Source organism: Phoenix dactylifera, chromosome 7 (genome assembly GCF_051530095.1).
Source record: "Phoenix dactylifera cultivar Ajwa chromosome 7, Ajwa_hap1_PhDact_Kaust_v1.1, whole genome shotgun sequence".
NCBI classification, from domain to species: domain Eukaryota; kingdom Viridiplantae; phylum Streptophyta; class Magnoliopsida; order Arecales; family Arecaceae; genus Phoenix; species Phoenix dactylifera.
Genome location: NC_143196.1, coordinates 28,509,243 through 28,533,551, shown reverse-complemented (window position 1 = coordinate 28,533,551; position 24,309 = coordinate 28,509,243). Strand labels below are relative to the sequence as shown.

Here is a 24,309-nt window from a genome sequence, read left to right as displayed (position 1 = left end):
GCATGATATGATCGTGCTACAATAAAATATTGCTCACAATAAGATGAAGCCTCCAATAAAAAAATAATAAAATCAACCTAATTTTATTTTCTAAATAAAAAGAAGCAGGTATAAAGCATCTAAATTCAATATTTAAATATTTAAGGCCACGTAACCCAAACTTTATAGTCATAGCTTTCAACTATGCTTCAAGCTATATTTTTCATTCTTTATTCATTTATTCTTTTCCACTTCTAGCAATCTTAATTATCTGAAAAAAAATATAAAAAGACAAATGAGTTTTGCAGCTTATTAAGTAACCATGCACCACCTTATCGAATGAAGCATAAAATTTTATATTGTAAAATAAAATATTTCATAAATATAATAACAAACTGTGTCGTAGCAAACAAATCATGCAAGTTCGTAAAGCTACAAGTATAATTTAAAATATTCATAATCATCAAATGTTTGCTATTTATTCATACTTTCAATTAAAATAGTGCTAACAGATTTTTTATGCTACGGTCGCTATAACCTGTGACAAGGTTGTCTTCGTGATCGACAAGATATCATAATTCGTATTTGTTACCAATTTTAACCCATTGGCAGAAGGCCGTTTTCGTTAAATGCTAGCTCTAGGATGTCGATGGCTTCTATTTTTAGGGACGGTCATCGCAATCTGAGAGCTCAAAACATCTTATATTTTCTTAAAATATATTTTCTTAAATCTTACATGAATAAGATGCTAAATAGTTTTATAGAGTTTATGATCCATAAATAATCTTTAACAATAAAACTATCATAAAATTATTTTCCGTAAATCAACTATTTTCGTAAAAGTTCATAATTCCTAATTAGATCATGTATGTATTATCTTTATAGAAAAATGCATTTTTTTTCTAATTTTAGAAATCATTCATACATAAGTATCCGTGAGACCATGATATAAAAATATGGATCATAAAACAATCATATAATTTCAAATTGCAAAGCCAATCATATGAATATAATTTATATTTTTATAGTCCATGGAAATTGACCAATAATTCGAAAATTAGTAAGGTTTGTGCTAGATCACTTACCTCTGTTCATCCAAAGATCACTAGGTTCAGTTGCGCAAATCCACTGCACCTATCGGAACTGTTTGATAAGAATAAATTACTTGCTATTCACTATTTAAAAAATCTAAATATAAATTTAAAAACTATAAGGAACCCGAAATAGACTTAAGCAGGTTTCAAGTTCTGACTGGGTAAATCGGTCTAGGATCTACAAATCAAGTAGAGAGAGAAAAGTTGAACCAAGGATAGGATCTCTCTCTCAATTTTTTTTATTTATTTAATTTTCTCTCTTTCTTTTTTTCTATGTGAGGACTCGTGCGAATGTGTATTTAATCCCGCATTGGTTATTCGCCGAAAAAATCTTGGGTTCTTATAAAGGATCAAGAAACTCAAAAATACCTTTCGGCTAGCTTTTTTAGATGGAGTCTTGAGTTGTTACAAATGATATCAGAGTGGATCCAACCCATGACTTATGTAGACTAGGAGACACTACAGTAGGGATCAATTAGGGCTGATCACGGGCTGATCGTGGTGCTTGTGATTAAATTTGAATAGATTTGAACCTTTAGCCTAACGAGGACACTAGGGCTTAAATGGGAGGAGTATTAGGACTTGAACAAGAGAGTATGTGAGGACTCGTGCGGGTGTGTGTTTAGTCCCATATTGGTTATTCGCTGAGGAGATTTTGGGTGTTTATACAGGACCAAGGATTCCAAAAGAAAATATTTTCTAGCTAGTCTTTTTGAGTGAGATCCTGAGTTGTTACCATTTGTATAAGAGCAAATCCGATCTATGGCCATGTAAACTAGGAGATACTATGGCATGAACTCATTAAGACCGATCACGGGCCAATTGTGGTATTTATAATTAGATTTGAATAGATTGGAACTTTTAGCTTGACGAGGACGTAAAGATTTAAATGGAGGAAGCATATGAGGATCTATGCATGCGTGTGTTTAGTCCGCATCTATTATTCGTCGGAAATATTTTGGATACTTATACATGACTAAGGAACTTAAAAAATATATTTGGACTAGTCTTTTTTGGTAATATCCTAGTTGTTACAATATTACATATCATCTAAAGGATAGATGATATCATCCTTTTGCTCCGCTAAAGATTAGAGAAGAGAAAGCTAATGTCATTTCTTTACCATTTTTAAAAGAGTCAAATTTATCAAATTTATTCTTTCAATGGAAAGATGGTTAATCCAAGATGCTAGTTCTTTTGAGAGAGGTGCCGCATAGATTAAACCTGGTTAATTTTAAAATTGGATGCCACTCTCCATCATTTCAACTAATGGTCATTATAATGAAACAATAATTATTATATAATAGTGATTGTTATTCAATCTTTTCATTGATTATTTGTTTAAATATCATTAATGCCAGTCTTACGCTTGCATGAAAAAAGTGATAGGTTGATTGCTAATTATGAGTCTGTGACATGCATGGTAAATGAATGTTAGAGCGCCTTCTATTTTACATAACCACAATACCACACCAAAGTACTTGGAGAAGCAAGGATCCACATATTATTCATCCTTAGGCAGTTAGCATAAGAATTGATGGATATTTTATTAGTTATCTATATTTCTAAAAGAACTAGGGTCAAAGGAAGTCCGTCAAAAGCCCAACATCTATCGTTAGTATTGCACAATAATGACTTTATCAACTTAACTAGTTGAGCACAAGGATGACTCAATACATTTTGGAGCCTAAGACGAACTCATTAAGAGACTTTTTTTTTTAATAATATTTTTTTAATAAGTACAAAATACTTTTAAAAAGAAGTGCATTGGAGACTCAATGAGCAGAAGGCTTTTTTTTTTTTTTTTTTTTGGGGGGGGTGGGGGGGGGGGGGGGGGGGGGGGGGGCTGGGGTCCTAAGCAACTGCTTCAATCACCTAAGGATCGAGCCGGCACTGGTTGAGCATCAGCAACATCAATTTACTTATTCATAAATATTTAAAGTTTAGTTTATAAAAATAATAACAAATAATACTGACTCAGAGTGTAATATATTATAATTACATAACTCCATAAATCCATGGTCACTGAAGGAAGAGAAATTCTGGAATTAAAAAACTAGGAATATATTTATCTATACATAAAATAAATAAATTTAGACCCTATAAAATTCTAGATATTCATCCCATCCACTTCGGAATAGCAGCCATTCCCAATTGCTACTAGGGGTGGCAAAATATGACCCGATCCGCCAACCCGACCCGTGTTCGACCCGCCATAAACAGGTTTGGGTTTGGCCTAAACAGATTCAGATCGTAAACAGGTTGACCCGTTTAACCTGTTTAGTAATTGGGTCGGATACGGGTTTTAGATGTCTGACCCGTTTAACCCGTATAACCTGTTTAATTTTTGGGTTGATAGATAAGGAAATAAGGACCACAGGCCCACAACCCACAAGGCCTACAGGCTACCGCTCGGCCCAACTCACTGCTCGGCCCATCTCCCCGCGTCGGCCCAGCTCCCTGCGTCGGCCCATCACTCCACCCGTCCATATGAAATTCTCCTGTTCTCCATTCCCTTTAGGGTTAGGGTTAGCTCTAGAGCTGCCGCCGCCCGAGTTCTTTGCTTGTCCCTCTTCCCCTCTCCTTCGGACCTCCTCCCTCTCCTCCCTTGCCGGCTACTTCTGCCTCCCCGTGCGGCGCAGCAACTCAAGGGTTTCGACGGCTCGGACCCGAGCAGCGGGCGGCGACGAAGGAGCCACGGCGGAGGAGAAATCTCACAGCCGCCATGGAGCTGAGGAGCAAGACGAAAGAAAAGGAGCAAAGAAATTAGAAAGAAGGGAAGAGAAACAGTGAGTCGTACTCGTATCTCTCTCAATCTCTTCATTTCAAACTAGCAGTCACCCTCTCTCTCTTGCCAAAGCCCTAACCCCCCACCTCTGTCTCTCTCCATCTAACCCTCCCACAGTCCCACCTCTCTATCTCTCTCCGTCGAAGCCTCCCAACTGCTCCACATCTCTCTGTTGCCGAATGGAACCCCAAGGTCCCCAATCCCCCACCTCTCTCTCTCTCCCTGTCGAACCTTCCATCTCTCTCTCTCTTGCCGGTGGATGACGACGATAGCGGGCGGACTGCCGAGGAGCCCCGATAAGCTCCCCGGTGGGGAGGACGAGGGAAGCAGTGAAGCACCGATGACCGAGCACGGGTAATTTCTAATCTCTCTCCTTTTTTTGAGTATTTTATTTCTGATTATTTATAATAATATTTAGTTAAACGGGTAAGCATAAACGAACCCGACCCGTTTAATTGATCCATTTATTAAATAGGTTAAACGTGTCGGATCGGGTTATCTGTTTATTAAACAGGTCGGGTTCAGATTGTAATTTCTGATCTTTTTAATAAATAGGCCAGGTTTAGATTTATACTTTTCTAATCTATTTAACATCTGATCCGACTCGTTTATGTCTGATCCGATCCGATTGCTACCCCTAATTGCAACCATACACCCTTGATTGGGCAGTCACTCGCCTGGCGCGTGAGGGATAAAAGGAAACCAAAAAGACGCCTAAGGGTGCAGAGTGGAGACCAACCGTCCTCAGATGGGCCCACCTCCGGACCCGGGACACGCTTTTCTGACACGTCGACTCCGGACTAACCACGCGTCCTTCTTCCACAGCACCTCGGACACCGCCAAGACTCTCTGGGTCCCACCATCACTGACACGCGTCTCGATAGCATCGCGCCTCCGAAAAGAGACCACGAATTGAGACCGCACTCTCGTTTCAACGGACGCGATCGAAGGAAGGTTCTGGTGGTCCCTCCTTCGGACTCGTGCTGTGGCTCTAATCCTGACAAATTACGAAATCAAGTTCAAGACCTCCACTTTTTCAGTTATTCTGTCTCGGGTACCGTAAAGGTGTCCGTTGTAAAAGTATCACAGTTGACGTTTCCTAACGCCGTTATCTTACCACGGCGGTCCCCCACGGAAAGAATAGCATTATGAGACCTCGCAAGGGCATACAGCTGGGGTTTTTTCGTAAACTTATAATTCCCAGTATAATATTATATATTATTGCTCAAATATTAAAATTTTAAAATCCTAAATTCCAAAATTTGAATTGATGCATGCTTGAATTTAAAAAATATATTTACATTTCATTGTTGAAATAGATTTAACATTAACTAATATTTTGATAGTTGTTATGTCAATGTTTTGTTGAAATTGAGAACAAAGAGTAAGATAACAATTAAAATAATTTTATTATTAGTTTCAAAAAAGATGAAGAGTTGAGTTAAGGCCGTAAAAGTATATCAAAAATTACAAAATATAAAAAAATAAATTTATTCTAAATATTTAGAAAATAGTTAAATAGTTATGATGATTACCATAGTTATGTAGACTAAAATAGTTCTATAGTTATAAAATACTATAACTATCAAATCAAAATATAATTAAGATTATTATTTTAAATTATATAAATAAAAGTTTTGAGAATTTTTTTTAATAATCTGAATTTTTTATTAATTTTTTTTTTCTCGTGATTGACTCAAAATTAAATGAGCTACCAACAGTAACGGCTACATCCGTTATCTTTTCAAAAACTATGTATTTGTAAATACAAACTGGCAGGAGGTTATTTGAGAAAATCTAAACGAAAACAGCGATCTTCTCTCCTTTTTCTGTGAGCTCAGCGCAGAAAGGAGCAGAAAAGAAAAGCTCTCACTCCATTCCACGCAGTGGCCGCTGGAGCAACCACCCCCCACCGTTTGTTCCCCAAACCCTCGATCTCTCTACCCCCAAACCCTAGCTCCACTCCCTCCCACCTCTCAGATCCCACCTCCGCCCCGGATCTAGCCCCAAGCGACTTCCCTCGCCGGCGGCGGCCCCTTCCGCCGCTCTCACCGCCTTCCGGGACCCTAGATCCGCCCATTCCGGCTCCCGCCCCTCAGATCCGTCGCCTTCATGGCAGCATTCTCGTTCCTCGCCGCGCTGCTCGCTGCAAGCTTTCTGGTGTGGAGCTCCCACTCGCTGACGCTGTCCTCGAGGCTGGTCCACCGCTTCTCCGACGAGGCCCGGGTCGCTGCCGCCTCCCGTGGCGGCGGCCAGTGGCCCGACCGGAGGAGCGCGGAGTACTATCAGGTGCTGGCACGGAGCGACATCCAGCGGCAGAAGCGGCTGCTCGGGTCTCGCTACCAGACGCTGTTCCCCTCCGAGGGGAGCGAGACCTTCAACCTCGGGAATGACTTCGGCTGGTGTGTAGAAATTTCGCTTCTTTTAGTTTTTTTTCCTTTTATTGTATTCCATTTCCATGAGTTATATTTCTCTCTGTTCTTTTAATTCACAAGGTAAAAGCGACTTGGAGGCACTGCTGTATTTCATGGAGCTGGATTTTTAGTGTTTATGCTCTTGGTTTGATGTCAATGTAATTTGAATTGTTAGATGTGGCACTAGTCAAGGGCGATTCCTTTATAAGATGTCTTCTAGGGTAATAGACTGGGCGTTACACTTAAAGGACTTAATTTTTGTACATATTCTGATGTTTGGATTGCAGACCTGCATTGTATCAAAATGTGAAGACAGCTATGAAGAAAGTTTGTCTTTGGTTTTTTACTCTTCTCTCGTAAAATGAATGGGGACTTTATAGGCAACTAATAAATGTTTGTGTTGATTTTACCATATTTATGGGATCATGAGGACTTGTGCAGGTATGTGTTTAGTCCTATATCACCTGTGCACTAGGAAGGTCTTGGGTATTTATAGAAGAGAGAGGAATTCAAATAACACTTTCTAGCCAACTTTTTTAGGTGAGGTCCTAGATCATTGCAAATGGTATTAGATTGGACCCGGCTCATGGCCCATGTGGATTAAGGAACACTACAGCACGGGCCATTTTGTGCCGATCACGGACCGATATGGTATTTGTAATTGCTTTTTGACCTTTAGCTTGGCGAAGACATCAGGGCTTAATGGAAAAAGTTTGTGAGGGCTATTGTGAGTGTGGATTTAGTCCCACATCAATTATATGCTAGGAACATCTTGTGTATTTATATAGGGTCAAGAAACTTAAATAACACCTTTTGACTAGTATTAGTGAGGTCTTGGGTCGTTACAAAGCACAAAGATTTTTTTGCCTTGAGTTTGAAGACTTTCTACTTGGATATGCTTTTCTGGGAGCTTAGTTTTATTCAATAATGTGTTTGGAGGATTGTCGATATGGAGTTCTTGTAGGGAGTATGGCCCTAGCACTCTTAGGAGGACGCTTCTAATTGGTGCTCCTTGAGGGGAATTATATGATGGTGGATGTTGTCTTCTCCTTGGGCATACATGGATAAGAATGAGTTTTAAGGGATCAGCATTTTATCATTTTTGATTGACAAGCATCACAACTAGCTCATTCAAAAATATCCCAGAATAGTAGTTTGACAACCATCAAGATAGTAAAAGAGAAACATACATAGAAGATATGATCCCGACAAGGGTATGCATGAGAGTGTCCACTTTTTAAGGCTCAAGTATGAACTTGTGCCAAACAATGCTGACACTTGGACAAGCATAATTGGAGATCTCCGTTTTGTACTTGTCATCCTTCCAACCACAACCTGCATGCTGTTCTAGGTTACCATTTTTTAGTTTTTAGTTGGCTTGAGAATAGATTTCAAGCAAATTTATTTGCCTCCACATCCGTAGGAAATTGCCTAATGCAAGCATGGGACATCATAGGGTCCTACTGACATTTTCATTAAATATGATGTTGCTCTTCATGGTTGTTGCATCCTTAATAAGAAATTAATTGCCTGTTTACTCCTCCAAGATACTACTTTTAGGAGCTCTTTTGGCAGGTTTTACTAAGACTGGCTCAACAATTCCCTAAATACATGTCTTATGAGAAGTCTTGTTTATTTGCCTTTTTATAAAACTTGTTTTGGACCATTTCACATGTTATAAAACAAGAAACATGAGTTTTTGAGAAACCGACCTTCCCTTCTTTTTCATAGTACCCTTGACAATAAATTGAGGTCTATTATTATCCTTTCTACTAAAACTTATGGGCAATCAAACAGCCCCTTGAAAAAGTTCTTACTCGTTAGAATCATTGACGGGGTAGATAGCACCCTGAAGCTCTCACAAGATGGCAGTGCAATTTATATATATTTTGTTGTAATGTATAATTTTTTAAGTATCTTTCTTGGAAACCAAGGTGGATGTTGGAAAAGTTCAAGCAACATTTGTGCATAGCACTTGCTTATGAAGATTATCTTGCCCTATTATATAATTAGGATATTTGATAGATTTTGGGTATTCTTTTTTTTTTTTTGGGAAATTAAAAAAGACAACTATCGCTTTTGTTGTGTTCATGTTTTTAAAGGAAAGCTTTGGTTTAAGAGTATGGAAGCCAAGTGATGTAGGAGCACTTGAGGCATGGTCTATGAAGGCATAGGTGGACCTAAGGAAGGGTTAGATAAAAGTTTAGGTCAAGGAATCACTCCTAATAGCCAAGGTCTACTGTGCTGGTACCGAGCACTGTATTGATTGCTTGACAGCACGAGTCGATACGGGTTGTGCTGGACCCATACCGAGAGAGGAAGCCTGCCGGAGCTGGAGAAGGAGAAGAGAAAGAGAGAGTGAGTGAGGGAGGGAGGGAGAAGGAGCGGCGGCTGTAGCCTCGACCTCTGCCTCCCCTGCGGCCTCCGCCGGTACCTCACGGCCCTCCGCTAGTGTCCGTTGTTGCTCCTTCTCCCTCCCTCTCCTGCTTGCTCTCTCCTTCCCTTATTCTTCTTCGGCGCCGATAGCGAACCGTTTTCAAAGCAGGAACTGTATTGGTAAGCCACCGGTACAGCTCGGAATGGGCAGAACTATTCGGTTCGGGACGGTTCCGCATTCCTTGCTAATAGCTAGAATCTTCAGCCTAGCATATTGCACCCCCTTCAGAATTGTCTCAGAATCTCAAACCTGCACTTGCATCATAAGCACTTCTTTATAAAAATTGTTGCTAAAATATCTCCTTATTCACACTTGCATCCTCGATTGCACTTGCTCCTGAATCTCGCAACTAAGAAATCACCTTGCTGTCCTGTTACAGAAAACATGATACAAAACATGTCTTTTACCTATTGTTAAAAGTTATAAAGGTCAAGAAATTTTTGTTTTAGGCTTTTAGAAGAGAGGTCCTATGAACAGGTTTCTAATGGTAATCGGTCAATGGGTGGTTGACTGTAATAGTCATAGTATTGTAACAGAATTTTGGGTTGGAGAAGTTATGCCAGAAAGTTAAGAGGAAAGGCACGTTTTTGAAACATTGAAAATGTATGTCCTATTAGTATAAATCTGAAATATTATGAGTGAAGGCAAGCTTAGCCAGCAAAAATCTTTCATTAAATAATTCATGTCTTATTTTACAAGTGAAATAGGGCTTGTGGAAACCAAGTATCCAATCTCTAACAGAGAGTCAAAATCTTTTTAAATTGCAAAATGCAGAATCTTACAGCACGATATATAAAGATGCCTAAAACATTAAAAAACCAAATCCTATCAACTTCATGACTTACCTAAAGTAGAATTTTTCACACTAGTGCTACTTAAAACAGGATTTAAAGCTTCTTTAAAATTTTCCCAAATAAAAGTTCTGAAAATACAATAAAATCTGGGGTAACTAGTTTCTTTTTTGTCCATCACCAGGGGGGCAGCTGTGGGATTTTAGATATCAATCGTGTGCATTTTGTATCAAAGTGTTTTTGCCCAAAAAGAATTTCTGTAATCTTCCCACTTGTTTTGTTCTTCTCCTTCTTTTGTTTGCTCATGCTTCTCTTTTATGATTCCTTTCTTACTTTCTCTAGCCCCTCTTTCCTCTTTGCTCTCATTTTCTTTTGTTTTTTTCCTTTCTTTCCATTCATAGTCAGCTGCAGTTAGTTTCTGCTCAATGAATTTCTGCTTATATAATTTTGAATGTGATGACTTATTTTGGACCTCAGTTTGGTTCTTCTTTTTCCTCTTAGTACTACAATTTGATCCTGTATTAGGGTGGTATATCCTACCAGGTTTCATCTCTGGTTGCTGCCAACTGACCTAAATCCTCTACAAGTCCTAACTCTTTTCTGAATAAGATCTCAGACCTTCTCTTAGTTGGTCATGCGAGGAGCATCTCCATCAATACTTTGTGTAGCTCTTGCACTCTAATGTTGCTGCGCACCTTATGCTTTTTGGTTTGATCATGCAGCAAGTCCAACATTGTTCTACATTTCACTTTATCTAACATCCTAAAAATCCTTTTTTTGCTGTGCATTCTAAAACATGAAGCATTGTATGCTATATTACTGCTATCAATGAGTTTGTCTTTACACATGGAGGCTCTAGTCTTTTAGCAGCATTCTGGAAACACCTCTTCAACTCATCAACTCGTGTCTCATACTAGAATCTTCTTATTTGCTCTTTTTTTTCCATATAATATGTTCAAAATAACAAAGATATCAAAAAGAATCACATTGGGGCTTGTAATATCCATCAATTTTGATTACGATAACATTTTTTTCTAAATTGTTTTGCACAGAAGCATGGTCATTTTCCTCACTTACATCACACTTAATATTGTTTAAGAGCTCTTGCATTGTGTTTGAAATTTTTCGTGCTGCTTATTTGTTCTGTTCTATTCATTGATTCTAGTTTTATATCCCTTTATCATTTCTTGTATCTTGAGAAGCATGTATCAGTTCATCATATTGCCTGATCTTACATTTGGAGCATCTGTTTGCCCTTCTCATTAATTCTGAACATTTCTTCATTATCAGCATTAAAATTGATTGTTTGACAGAAATCTTAATGTTTATATTTTATTGAACAGGTTACATTATACGTGGATTGATATAGGGACACCCAATGTTTCATTTCTTGTGGCATTGGATGCTGGAAGTGACTTGCTTTGGGTTCCCTGTGATTGCATACAGTGTGCTCCTTTGTCTGGCTATCATAGTAGTTTGGTAGGCCTATCATATTTGCTATGACATCCTATTGTAATCACAAAGGATGTTAATTTTTATCCTAAGCTTTTATGTTTTACCTTTATTGTTATTGCTTGATCTTGCATCTGTTGCTTTTTAATTTCCTAACTTCCATCTTGTGCATTTTAATCCACTTTCTGATTTTTTTCGAATGAACTATGATATCAGAATTTGTGAGATTCATCTTTGCTCGTTTTTAGATTTGAAACACCAAGTCGTGACCTATGTATGATTTATGACCACCTTTTTTTATTCTCTCAAGTATAAAAGAATTTTAAATCAAAAGAGGATAAAAATATGAGGGGAATATATATTATGTTGATATCTAGATGATTAAAAAGAACCCATCATATACAGGGAACGACCGAGGATGCTATAAAACACGTTGTTGGAAGCACTGTGCCATATGAAGGAGTCCAAAGCATACAATAAGCAATAGAAAATCTTTAGTCCAGGAAAAGTTTTTAAAACCTAGTGCAGGGACCTGAAAATTCTTGGCCAGGGTGGGATGGTACCTTTCCGATGGTTAGGGCGGTTTGGCATCCTGGTGAATCACTAGGATGTTAATTGTTATTGTTTTGGGTGATTTTGTCTGTCATATTTAGGATCAGAATATGTTTTTTGAGCCCATGATTAGGTTAATGCCACCAATATTGGTATGGGACCGGTGCTTTGAAACAAAATGAGAAAAACTACTATGAGCTCTTCCTCTCTCCTTCCTCTCCTTCCTCTTTTCCTCTCTCTTGCATAAAAAATAGGAGACAAACTCTCTCTCTCTTCACCATGTCCTAGCTCTATTCCAATTTGCACTGGCTGATGATTGGTCCCAAACTCCCAATAGGTACAAATTGAGACAAACCGAGATACCAAGGTTGATATGGACCTAGGTCCCGTAACTATACTGGGACCTAGTCTTTTACCAATCTAATGCAGGTCGGCTAGGAAGTCTGGGACCAATCCCTAAATCCATGCTTCCAAGCATGTAATACCCAAGAACAATCAATGCTACTTGATATTAAAATGAAACTCCATACCCTTGAATTGTTTATTGCAGTCTGCGGGAAGTCCATCAAAACCTTGGTCCATAAGGAGACTTCTAGTTAATGAGGCCTTCTTACACTAATGCAAAAAGTTTCAAACCTTTTTATCCCTTAATGCTGAACATGCCATGTGAATTGGCAACACAGCAAAATGTGGAGATAATCTTGTCCATTGGGTCAGATGATTGGCATTTACGGACTATGTTTAATAACCTTTATGTAAAACTATTGTAGGAAAGTATATGACCTACGATATCTACATGAAGACTATGATTTTGAATGTAGTTGCAAAATCCCACACCCTATTCTTTCTAGCACATTTGGTATTACTTGCAAGAAAGCTATCTCTTAAGTTCCTCATTTGCCTTTAAATTTCAGCCCAAAGATTAAAGTGCCAGCTTAGCTGGTCCATGCTACTTGGCACATGTTGTGTTAGGCTTCAATTATCATGTGGAATGGCTATGAGCTAGTATGTACATGTGTATTGTGGCCTGGCATGAAGCTAATACATGGACACTTAAACGTGAATGGTTTGTAGTACCTATGCCAGCATGACCGGTACAGTGTTGGTACAGGTAGGTTTGTGGTGCTAAGACTTAGTATGCCCTTCGTATTGAGTACTAATTTGCTATCAGTGGGTACAGCACGCACAAACCTAGCGGTATGGTCCGAAACAACGAACCATGCTTAAAACATAATTTCAGCCTTAAAGCATATCCTTAAAAATCTATGATATTATATTAAATAGCGAAGAACAGATAGGATTTCTTGTTCTGAGCCTTAGTTGCCAAAATTGGAGTGGGAGTGGGTGTCGGTGTGGGGAAGCAGATATTTTAGAAACACTTTCAGTAAATAAGAGATTAGGAAATGAATGCGGGTTCAAGATCCTGGGATGATCTCGAAGCATGTGCATTACCCTAGGTAGAAGACTCCAACTACTAAATTTTGATCCTTTTAAACTACCCTATAACATGTTCACAAAAATTCAGACTAGCTCTTATGAAATTTTGCTTCCACTCAATCTGTCTTCATCCAAAACGAGTCCTTTCAAAAATTTGTTTAAAGGCAAGTTCGTTCTATGATCATATGGTTTTTCCTATTTTGGAAGTGGGAAACAAACTTAATCACCTCTTTCATTTGTATGCCTTCACATTGTTTAGAAACTGTTGGAATTGGATCTTAGATAATGGATAGCCTTACCCAAAGAAATGATTGTTCTAGATTTTTCCTTTAGCTAAATTTGTAGGGGCGTATAAATGTTTTTAAAATGATTATAGAAACTTATAGTTCTGAAGTCACTAAAACCATTATCAGTTTTGTTTGTAGGAAAGGTGCAAAGTAACATACGCACATCCAATTGGAGTGTAAGATTAAAATATTCAAAAATGCTGCTAACCTCACTCTCCACAATAATTCAGGCCCTGTTAAACAATATGATTGAGAAATGTCAGGGTCTAGCACTTGTCCATATTTATGTTAATACTTGTTCAGTATGATCACATACTCATTTAAGAGTCAGTAAATTTTCTTTTAAATCAATCATCCAGTAAAATACATGTTGACATTGATAAGCTCTTCAGTCCTTAGTTTGTACCTTATTTCACTCTCAAAAAGCACAAAGTACCTTCTAAGATCTCTTCCTTTATTTTGTTCCCTGTTTCCTTCAATCTCTTTGCTAACTAGGATGCTTCTGTCTTTGAATTATGAAGTGTCTATGTTTCTGGACACTTAGACATGACATGGCACCGAAACTTCATGTCATTTGGAAATTAAGAGTAGCTTGCTTATATCATGCAAAAGTGTTGGCACTTGGCGCAGTTTTTGGTGTGTATGGTTAATTGACATTTTAAGCAAGATGTGTAATTTTAATGCTCATCTTTTTCAAGAGCTAGACAAATAATTCTAAAGAGTTTTGATAATTATAGTGAATTTTCTGATTTGAGGTTAAAGTGTTGGACTTTGGGATGCTTGGATGCTTGGCAAGGTGCCAAATATCTAGGTAACACTCGTTAAATGTTCTGCTATTGATCAGCCTAGATTTTTACCTCTGTAACTCTTGGTCATGACTCATTTCTTTTACTCTAGTTTCAACCAATGATTTTAGAAATAGTACTTGTCCAATTAGATTATGAATCTCAGCAGTTCAAGCAGGTCTACCCTTAGCATCCACCATATCCTCTTTTGGTAGGCATTGCTGCTGGTGCTTCAAAAAGATTATCTTTGAAAACAATGTGTTGACCCCATCTGCCTTCCCATCTCAATATCTAGCATCCCCCTGAGATAAGATATATGTGCACCTTCAATATTCCTGATGCAGAGGATTTTCAGGACTAGTCCTGGCGGCAAACTGGAAAATGACAACTATATATTCGTCAGATGCATATGATTGCTAGGCTTTTCCATTTCAATTGGCTTATTTCTGCCCCCTGAATAAAGAGTGGTTTGCTAAGCAAGGGGATTCTACCAATCAATTCTTTCACATGCCTAGTTATCCCTGCCATTATTGCATCATTTGTACATAAATTTATTTTTTGGAAGGTTATTACCGTTGGGAGGAAAGTACTTGAAATTGATTGTCTATTAATTTACTTTTATTTTGCTCTTGATTTTGAAGGATTTGATATTAATTTGCAGCTCTAAATTGGTAATTGACTGGAGATGGTTGTCAAGGGTACATGGTTGTTTTTGCATGAATGTGTATCTTCTTTTTATATTACCTGAAATAGAATCTGTGGCATGCTAGCTTGGTCAGCATTATGTCCTAGTACTTTTGCCTTTATAAACGTTAAAAGAGGTGGCTAGTCTGCTAAAATTTGGCAGCAGGTTAGCACTTATTTCCGATGATTGATTGGCAGGTGCTCCCTGGTATATGGAGCATCTATTGTGCAGGATAAAGATCTAGGTATGCAGGATAAAGATCTAGGTATGTATAGTCCAGCTGAATCAAGAACCAGCAGGCATGTCTCTTGCAGTCATGAGCTTTGTGCTTTGGGTTCTAGCTGCAATAGTCCGAAGCAGCCTTGCCCTTATAATATCAACTACTCCTCGGAAAATACATCCAGTTCAGGATTGCTGATTGAGGATACACTGTACATGGCATCCAATGAGGACCGCAGACCTATACAGACTTCAGTCATTATAGGGTGGGCTGTAGTTATTTATATTTCCAATGTCTATGGCTGAGGTTGTTTCTTGTTTATATTTATAAGTTTAACTTTCATATGATTCCTTCACTGAAGCTATTTTTATTTTTGAATGCAGTTGTGGTAAGAGGCAAAGTGGTGGTTATTTGGATGGAATTGCTCCTGATGGCCTTCTTGGTTTGGGATTTGGGGAAATTTCGGTTCCAAGCTTCCTTGCAAGATCTGGATTGGTGCGAAATTCTTTCTCATTATGCTTTCAAGAAGAAGATTCTGGGCGAATTTACTTTGGGGATCAGGGGGTTGCCACCCAACAGTCTACTCCATTTATTCCTTCCAATGGGAAATAGTAAGTTCTTTTGAAGGCTGGCATATGATTCTAAACCATTCAGTGTTTTTGTCATTATGCATTCTTGCTTATATTTTAAATTTATTATCTATTTTTCAGGGATGGCATGCATATGGTTAAGCAAATGTTCATTCATTCATTCTTCTTTTTCTTCCCCATATATTGGTGAATGTTGTCATTTTCTACAAATATGAAGAGGCCAATGCAGTTTAAGTCAAATTAAGAAGTCTTTTTCTTGCATAAGCAGAAATATTGATGCCATCGGATTGTATGCCATTTACTAAATGATGGTTATTAATGCTCAGTTGCTTTTAATTTGGAATAGCTGATTGCAAGGAACAAACAAGGATAAATTGGATGTCTGACATATTATTCAGCTTACTTCCTATGTGCATTTAACCATACCAAGACAAAATTGTTAAGAAAATAATGAAATTTGCAATGATGGATCCTGCTGAATGCCATTGACTAAAATGAACATATATACATATGCATGCCAGAAATAAATTTAATTAATTCATCCTGATGGGCAAATGCCCTATGTAGGTGTTAAAGTAGCTAAGTAGAAATTACTATATTGTTGAATCTTTCCTTAGAATCACCTGTCAGCATTTTTACGGAGAAATGTGGTGGGAATACCACCTTCCAGGTTTGGACTTGGAACCACCCACCAACATGTGCACTGAGGTGGGAGGCGTCAAACAACAGACCGAAGTCCTATTGGTTGAATTACCTGTTGTGTTTGGGAGGTGTCATACAACATACTCAAGTCCTATTGGCTGAATCACCTGTTGTGTTACAACTACTTTATGCATCACTTGCTGTAGTTTTCCTTTTCATGGTCTTGATTTTTAGTTTTGGCATTTGGTTCAGTATTACTTACATTGTCGAGGCGGAAAGTTTTTGCATTGGATCTCGATGTCTTGGGAAAAACATCTTCCATTCACTAGTCGACAGCGGCACATCATTCACCTTTCTCCCTGACAATATTTATAAGAAAGTCACTACAGAGGTAATTTTTGCTTCCTGAGTGTAATTTTATGGGTTCCTTATGTTGCATAAGGAATTAACTTCTCTAAAATTTTGTAGTTCGACAGGCAAGTTAATGCTCCGAGGCTTGCTTACAATGTTTCTCCTTGGGAGTACTGCTACAAAGCCAGGTGAATCTCTAAGTAGTCATAGTGAAATAGCAAATTTGCTGCGTTTGGTTGAATCCATTCCCACTGAGTTCTTCTGCTTGTGATAACAGTCCTCTTGAGATGCCTGTGGTACCAACTGTGACTTTAATTTTTGCTGTCAACAAGAGTTTCGTGGCTAATAGTCCTGTTTATCACATTTATGGAGAAGAGGTGTGTTATACTTGTTTTTTAGCTTGCTATTTTAAACTTCTACCATTACCTTATTACTGGATGGATATTCTGCATAAAGGTCTGTTATCATGCTAAAAGTTTCCAGTAAAATGTAATGCATACACGTAGAATAATTTTAGTTCTTCTACCTTTTACAAGATTTGAAGATGTAACTATTGATGGTATCGCTTGCAAGGTGCCTAATGAAACAATTATTGAACATGACAATAATTTTGCTGATGTTGTAAATGTTATATTATCTGATGTGTGTTTCTGTAGGTGCGTGTGCATGCATGCACATTCTTAAAATAAAGCTGTCAAGAGAATAATTTAGTTAAGTAAGCTCATAATTGATCAATTTGTTTATTACTGATGCTATCCATCTACTAAATGGAAGATTGGAAACCAAGATATACTAAAATTAGCAGCTATTTTTGGTGCTCTAATCTGTTATAAAATTTAGATGTCAGTAATTAATTAACATATAATATTTTGTTTCTTGAAAGGTTTGAATTTGCTTTCATGCAACTTGGCAAGCCTGGGAGTAACCAGGAAAGATATCAAGGCACTAGCAATCTTACAAACAATATAGAAGTGCAGACCAAGAAAGTAAACATGTGTTGTTACTCATTCTATTTCACCTGTTGTTCTAACTGTCTTGAGCTCTTAGGTGTCTCAAGGCTGTTCTGCTTGTCATTGCTTTACAGATGCCTAAAAAGATGTGGGTAAAAGTAAACATGTGTCCATGTTAAAAGTGGACCTGTATTGAGTTTAGCTGCTAATGTGAAGCATGAGTAAGTTCTTTCTTCTCACCATCGGATGGGCTCGACTTCTGCTGCTGTTTTTTGTACAACTATACTGTTCACAATCATCATGTCATCAGTGACATTTTGTTAAGTAGGCCATTAGAGTGATACCTTCAAAACAATGAGAAATACCACATCCTATACCAAGAAATAGTGTCCTGATGCAGCAAGTCCACAATCGGATGTCTGGATGTGTATAGTTTTAAACTTTGTCCTCTGGTATATACTGCTTTGATATTTCTCAATTCTCATTTCTTTCAAACGCCTCTCCAAGATGGCATATGGGACAGTCCTAAATGAGGGCATCCCAATGCACAAGGTTCCTGCCACTGTGTGGTTTAGATGCAGCCTTATCCTTGCATGCTGAGAGGCTTGTTTCTGTGTTTCAACCTGTGACCTCCTTAGAATAGAGCAAACTTACTGTTGCACAAGGCCCACCCTCCTTCCTGTGGGACAATCCTAGTAAGTTGGAATATGATTTCTGGGTCATCCTTGGTTATTGACAAATTCCACACAAAGTTCGGATGTCAATGCATTACGAGACATCATCACAGCCCTTTATCATCATTCTCATTCTCTACAATTTAGTTAATCTTATCAATCTCCTGAATGTCTGAGCTTCACTGTTCTTGTCCTGACCGGTGCCTTGCATAGTACATTGTTTGTATGTTATAAAAACTGACCACTCATGTTCATTAGCATTCATCATCTCTTTTAATAATCCATTTGTTCAACTGGGGCTTCTATATTCTAGTCTGGCTTGATGGGTTCAACGAGTTTCGACATCTTTTCCCTACTCTTAGTTTGTGACTTTTCTGATTATGGCAGAAACCACCTGCTTCAGCATCAATTTTGATATTCCTCAAATACTAGATAAAGGGTTGTACCCCCAAAAAATACTCGATTAAGGGTTGAGAATGTATCCTGCAAATTTTGTCCTGGAGAAACAAGGTACAATCTAGTGCATGCATTTATTTACTCATGAAAATCTCCACAGACGATTTAAATTACACAAGTCCTTACTGACCATTTGTATGTTCTGGGAGTTGCTTGTTTCACCTGTTATCTCTTTGTTCCAGAATTTTGTCTTTGCCTATGATAAGTTTATTGAATGACAAGTTACAGTCTACACTCTTAAGAAAATTTTGCATTTAAATTTATTGTTATTATTTGTTATCCTTAGGATGTATACTAGGCCCTATCATGTTTCTACTGGCACATGCTAGAATCCACGTCCGTAATTGGTAATATGATGTCATATTAGTTCGATGTTGGTGTTGGAAAACCGTGCATGCTGCAGAAAATTAAAACCGCAGCGGAAGATGCATGCACGGTCCGTTCATCTCATGAACGAATTAAAGACCGTTCGTAGATAGATTAAGATTAATACATTAGAGAAAGATCGTATCTTCATCTTGTGCGGGTAGATGTTCACCGCCATCTGATGATTGTGGTTTTCTTGAAAGGCTCGCTTAAAGCCGTACACGTGTTTGGCCTCTACGGATATCCACACGAGGAAGAGAACCGATCCAAGCGTCTAGATCTCACCGGGGTGCTAGCTTTCTTGCAGAGATCACTTTTGATGGTTGAAGCCCTCTCTTTTCAATCAACTCTTTGATTGCTTTGAGAGGAAGAAGGATAAGATGAAGAGGCCACGCTCCTCTTCTTTTCTTTTTCCTTGCGGAAGAACAAGAGGGAGAGAGGAGGGCCGCACGCACCAAGAGAGAAGAGGGGGTTCAGCCATGAGAGAGAAAAAAAAACCCAAGGATGAGGCCGCTGGCCCTCCTCTTTTCTTTCTCTAATGAACAGTCTAGATTGCTCCAAAAAGCCCTAGCCTTTTATCTCATGCACGCCCCTTCTCTCAATTGGTTTCACGCCACCCTTTTAGGAAATAAGGAGGGGCGCACGCCCCTCATTTCTTTTCTTGCGTGAATCCTCCTAAGGAGGATTAGGTGGCTACAAAGAGTCCTTGTCCAGTAAGGACTCTTAATCCTTATCCATTGGATCAAAAATCAATTAGGACTTTAGGAGTCCTACTCCAAGTAGGACTTTTATAATTTTTCAGTCCTAATCTAATTAGAATTTTAGGAGCCCTACTCCAAGTAGGACTCTTATAATTTGCAGTCCTAATCTAATTAGGAGTTCTACTCCAAGTAGGACTCTTAAACTTTATCTAATAAGGTCAAGTCCAATTTAATTAAGTTCAATTGATTCAATCAAATTGCAATCCCATTTCAATTATTCCTTTTTCAACTCACTAACTCTTAGTGGATTAAACCAATTATCAATCAAATTGACAATCATGAACTATTGTGATTCCAAATCACAATCCAACCATCAGATCGGTCCGTACCTCTTTTGTGTGTGATCTCATAGGTTCTATTCTGTCTGGTAGTAAGACATATTGTGATCCCTATCACAATATCATTGAAACTCCTTTCAATGGGTTGGAACAATTCCAACTCATCTCATCATGGATTATTGACCATCACGATAATCTCTGAGTCTCACTATCGACTAGGAACACTTAACAGCATGTAGTGGCAACCTAGCAAAATGGAATAGATGAACCTCTAGGTGCAGTTATCGTATGATACAATCCTATCGTGGATTCCTACAAGATGGAGGTTATGGATAACTCGTCAAACCCCATCGTCTGTCATATATCAAGATTTATTTGACTTTAGTTCGAGAGAAAAACTCTTTTTTCATTGTACATACTGCTCCGGCCGAAGTCTTTCGAACTCAGTGTCATAAATCACATAGGACCACTCCTTATCTGCCAAGGTCCATAGATTCCTTGTAGGTGCACACTCTACTCCTACAGTGAACCTACTGCAGCCAATCTGCACCACAATGACCTATATGGCTAGAGACTATGTATACGTGCAATTAAACTACAGCAACTTCATTGTGAATAGCCGAAGCACCGCAGGTCAAAGGACCAGTCATACTACTGCAGCATCAAGTAAGTCATTGACGAATGGATAGATATTCAAGTGACTTCTTGCTTTGGTCATGCTCAGTACCTTTATTCTCTAACAAGCACTTGCATTATTACTCCAATGTCCCTACACTGTGGACTCGAGACTCGTCCATCCAAAAGAAAGCGATCTGTGCACCAATCTCATCGGATTAATTACCGTCCTCGTGATGATCCATCGATCAGGAGCATTTAGGAATTAATCACCAATGACACATGGCTCAAAATTTCAACTCTTGAGAATATGTATCATCTTATTAATTCCTTGGACGATTCATGGACACATACACAACATGAATGAAAAAGATGCCCAAAATTATTAAATAATAACAAAGTCAAGTACAAAACTATTTTGTATAATAAATAATGTGTCAGCCAGATTGGCTTCTAGGGCATACATCTAATAGCTGGTCGGTCACTGTCTTTTACCTTTAGCTTATAAACCGTTTAGATCATATACACAAAGCCTCATTTCATTCTGAGCCTTTGGAAACATTATAATGGTGGCAAAGCATGTGATGGCTGGCCATGAGGGTACCTTTTGGCCAACTTGATCTCCTGTGAGACCGAATTGTCAAATTCATTCTTCTTTAATCTTTGAAATTTAGATTGCTGAACTTTGACCTTGCATTCTGACAGGTTAAACCTTATGTGTCTGGTAATTCTTTTCTCATTTAGATTTCATTTTTGGAGTTTTAAGTCCAAAGTTAACAAATTAGTATGTTAGTTAATGAACTTTTTTCTTAGATTGTTTGATGTTTGTTGCCTGCACATGCTTCATCCTAGATTGCTGTTGTTCTATGGTAATTATGATGCACACAGTTGCCTTCACAAAATTTGAGCATTACATGTGGAAAGAAATTGATTTCCAAATATTGAACTTGTCAAATCTCCATCATTCAGCCTCTATGCAGCTTCTAAATTCCTTTTTCTCTATGTGTGAATATACAATTGGAGATAAGATATGAGACGATGATGCTGTTGCAGGGAAATCTTGCTGGATTTTGCTTAGCTCTACAATCAACAGCAGATAGCATGGGGATTATTGGACGTGAGCAGTCCTTCGACTACACAAATTGGTTTTGGTTTTTGTTCTGTAAACACATTTCATTTCTATTAATAACTCAGTTCCAACTTTGTGCATGCAGAGAATCTTATGACAGGATACCGTATGGTTTTTGATAGAGAGAATTTAAAACTAGGATGGTCACAATCCAATTGTAAGACTTTCTTTTCGCTTCATTACAATTATTAGTAAAATCCTTATCCTTTCATTTCTAGTCATGTTCATAAGTTTGGTTCTGTTTCTTATGACCCATTATGGACACTACCTCCTCCCCATTCCTTCCTCTGCTTCTTTCTTTCTTTCTTTCTTTTTTCTTTTTCTTTTTTTTTTTGGTCGTGTTTTTTTTTTATAGTTTTTTAGGGGAGTAGGGGGATTGATATTGTACCAAAAGTATTTTTTGTCACATGCATTTTACTCATGCCCATTGAAGACTTTGATTATTTTAGGTCTCATCTTCTGTGCCATAATTCTCTCTAGCGTTGCATGGGCATGGATACAAGAATTGGATCAGACACATCCAAAAGTTTGACTCAACAAGAGGAAAAGAAAGAGATATAGGGATACCTAAAAATAATTTTCACTAAAATTTGTGTAAATAGTATACATGAAAAAGTTAAAAGATTTTTATCTGCTAAAGTCTTCCATATGCATGTTTCTCAACAAACTTCCGAATTAAGTAAGAATTTGAGAAAAATGATATTTTGCAAGGTTATTTTAATGCATGCATTCTTGATCAATCTTAAAAAGGATGAAAGATTATTTTTAATTTTATCAGTGGATCAAACTCATTATTGGAGGAACCCTGCTCCTTACCAAATTTTAAAGCTGCAATAAAAAGATTTGATGAGCATTCCAAGTGTCTGACATAAAAATGATTCAGATATGTATCTGATATGGATTCTAGGAGTTGAATTTGATTGTCTGGGTAATATAGCTTCACTTCTACACCCTTATATGATTGAACAAAACAAGTCATGCTTTATTGCTCATTGTCTAAATTAGTGCCTAAATACTTGGTCGACTGCCATTATAGGAAGTGACAGCATTCTCTTCCTCCTTTTCATTGTTCAGACTTCATTTGGTATCAAAACCCTACAATATGTCAAGTTACAATGAACATTCAGTTCTGCAATTTTTCCTTTAAGGTGCATGAATTCTTTTGTACTGTCGAAAAGGTTTAAGGCTTGTGGTTTGATTTCGGAACTGGCTCCATCTTTTATGTGGGGTGTTGTTGGAATGTCCTTGATCAGTGGCTAAAGGCCATGGATTAAGGGCTGCAGAACTTGGCTCCCCGGGAGTGATGGAATCCCATCATCATATAGTATTAGAATGCATTGAAAAATGACTCTAGACAATGTTACGAATTCAAATGTCACTCGTATTCTTGTCTTCTGCATGGACAGGTCAAGATCTTGACAACAGCAGGCCTGTACATTTGACGCCACCACCGCAAAATAGGCCTGAGAATCCATTGCCAACAGATCAGCAGCAGAGTACCCCCAGAGGCCGGGCAGTTGCACCGGCAGTTGCTGGTAGGACTCCACCCACCAATCCATCAGCAGCATCACCACTGGTGGTCGCCCAGTACTGTTTGTTGTTACTAGTGACTCAGGTTGCTGTCATGTTTATTGGATGACAGTCTTTGGTATATAAATATATATATATAGTCATGTAAATCTGCATCCTTTAGCAGTCTTTCCTTTTATCCAATGTGGTTTTTTCTCATCATTTGTTGTTTTTGGCTGGTATTTAGTAAATCCTGCATCTTTCTATTCTATTCCTACTGTCGTGCTCTCCCATCCATCTTTGATGGTTCCCATTTAGTCTAGATGTTACTACAGGTGCTTCTGCTGGTCATTCCGGTGATATTTTTCATTCTTGGTTCTTAAATTTGACAAGATTACACTCAGATGCTGTCTTTTACGTAGTAACTGACGAATATTCCATCCCATTCAAACAACTGATATATGCTGCAAGAATGTTTTCACTGATCTTAATATGTGATCTGTTGATCTTCATTTTTCTTTATCCAGATCCTCTTCTGTTAGCTTAACTCTATCTTATGCTTCCTGTCACTCGCCATGACTGTTGTCGCTTTCTACCGAACCCTGTCTGTAATCTTTTAATAGAATTATACATCATGACCCTTCCCTTCCAAAGATGGCATATGAATGCTCTGCTTGCAACATTTGCTTCTCCATAAGGTTTGTTTATAATGTTTCCAGGCTTCATCCAGTGTCGGTACAGATATCAACTGCATCTGTTGCATGGTTTTTCATTTCATACAAATCTCCATGGTGCTTAGTCATCAGTCCAAATCTGCTGTGCATCCTATGCCTATTGACCTGGCACAGAAATCCCTCTGGTATTTTACTGTATATTTATGCTGCATAATTTTCATAGGCACTAACTTCTCCAAAATATTTCAAATTTGTACAAAAGAATGTAGCTCCAGAAAATGTATGCATATGAAGTGAGTCTTAACAGAGCTGACAGTATCCACAAAACTAGGATGAGCATAGCAAGAAATTAGTGGAACTGATTATGGACTAAAACTGATCCAGTTAGACGAA

At 38.0% G+C, this 24,309-nt stretch overlaps 1 protein-coding gene across 1 annotated transcript; it reads left to right on the top strand.

Moving 5' to 3' along the window:
- The first annotated feature begins 5,650 nt into the window (after positions 1-5,650).
- On the top strand, positions 5,651-23,513 carry LOC103723546 (Eukaryotic aspartyl protease family protein). Its single transcript, XM_039117228.3, has 10 exons — positions 5,651-6,263; positions 10,847-10,982; positions 14,933-15,186; positions 15,305-15,532; positions 16,406-16,544; positions 16,622-16,692; positions 16,782-16,881; positions 21,658-21,721; positions 21,819-21,890; positions 23,140-23,513. Exons 1-10 carry the CDS (start codon positions 5,974-5,976, stop codon positions 23,370-23,372), a joined length of 1,587 nt encoding a protein of 528 aa, XP_038973156.3. The 5' UTR covers positions 5,651-5,973; the 3' UTR covers positions 23,373-23,513.
- The last annotated feature ends 796 nt before the right edge of the window (positions 23,514-24,309 follow it).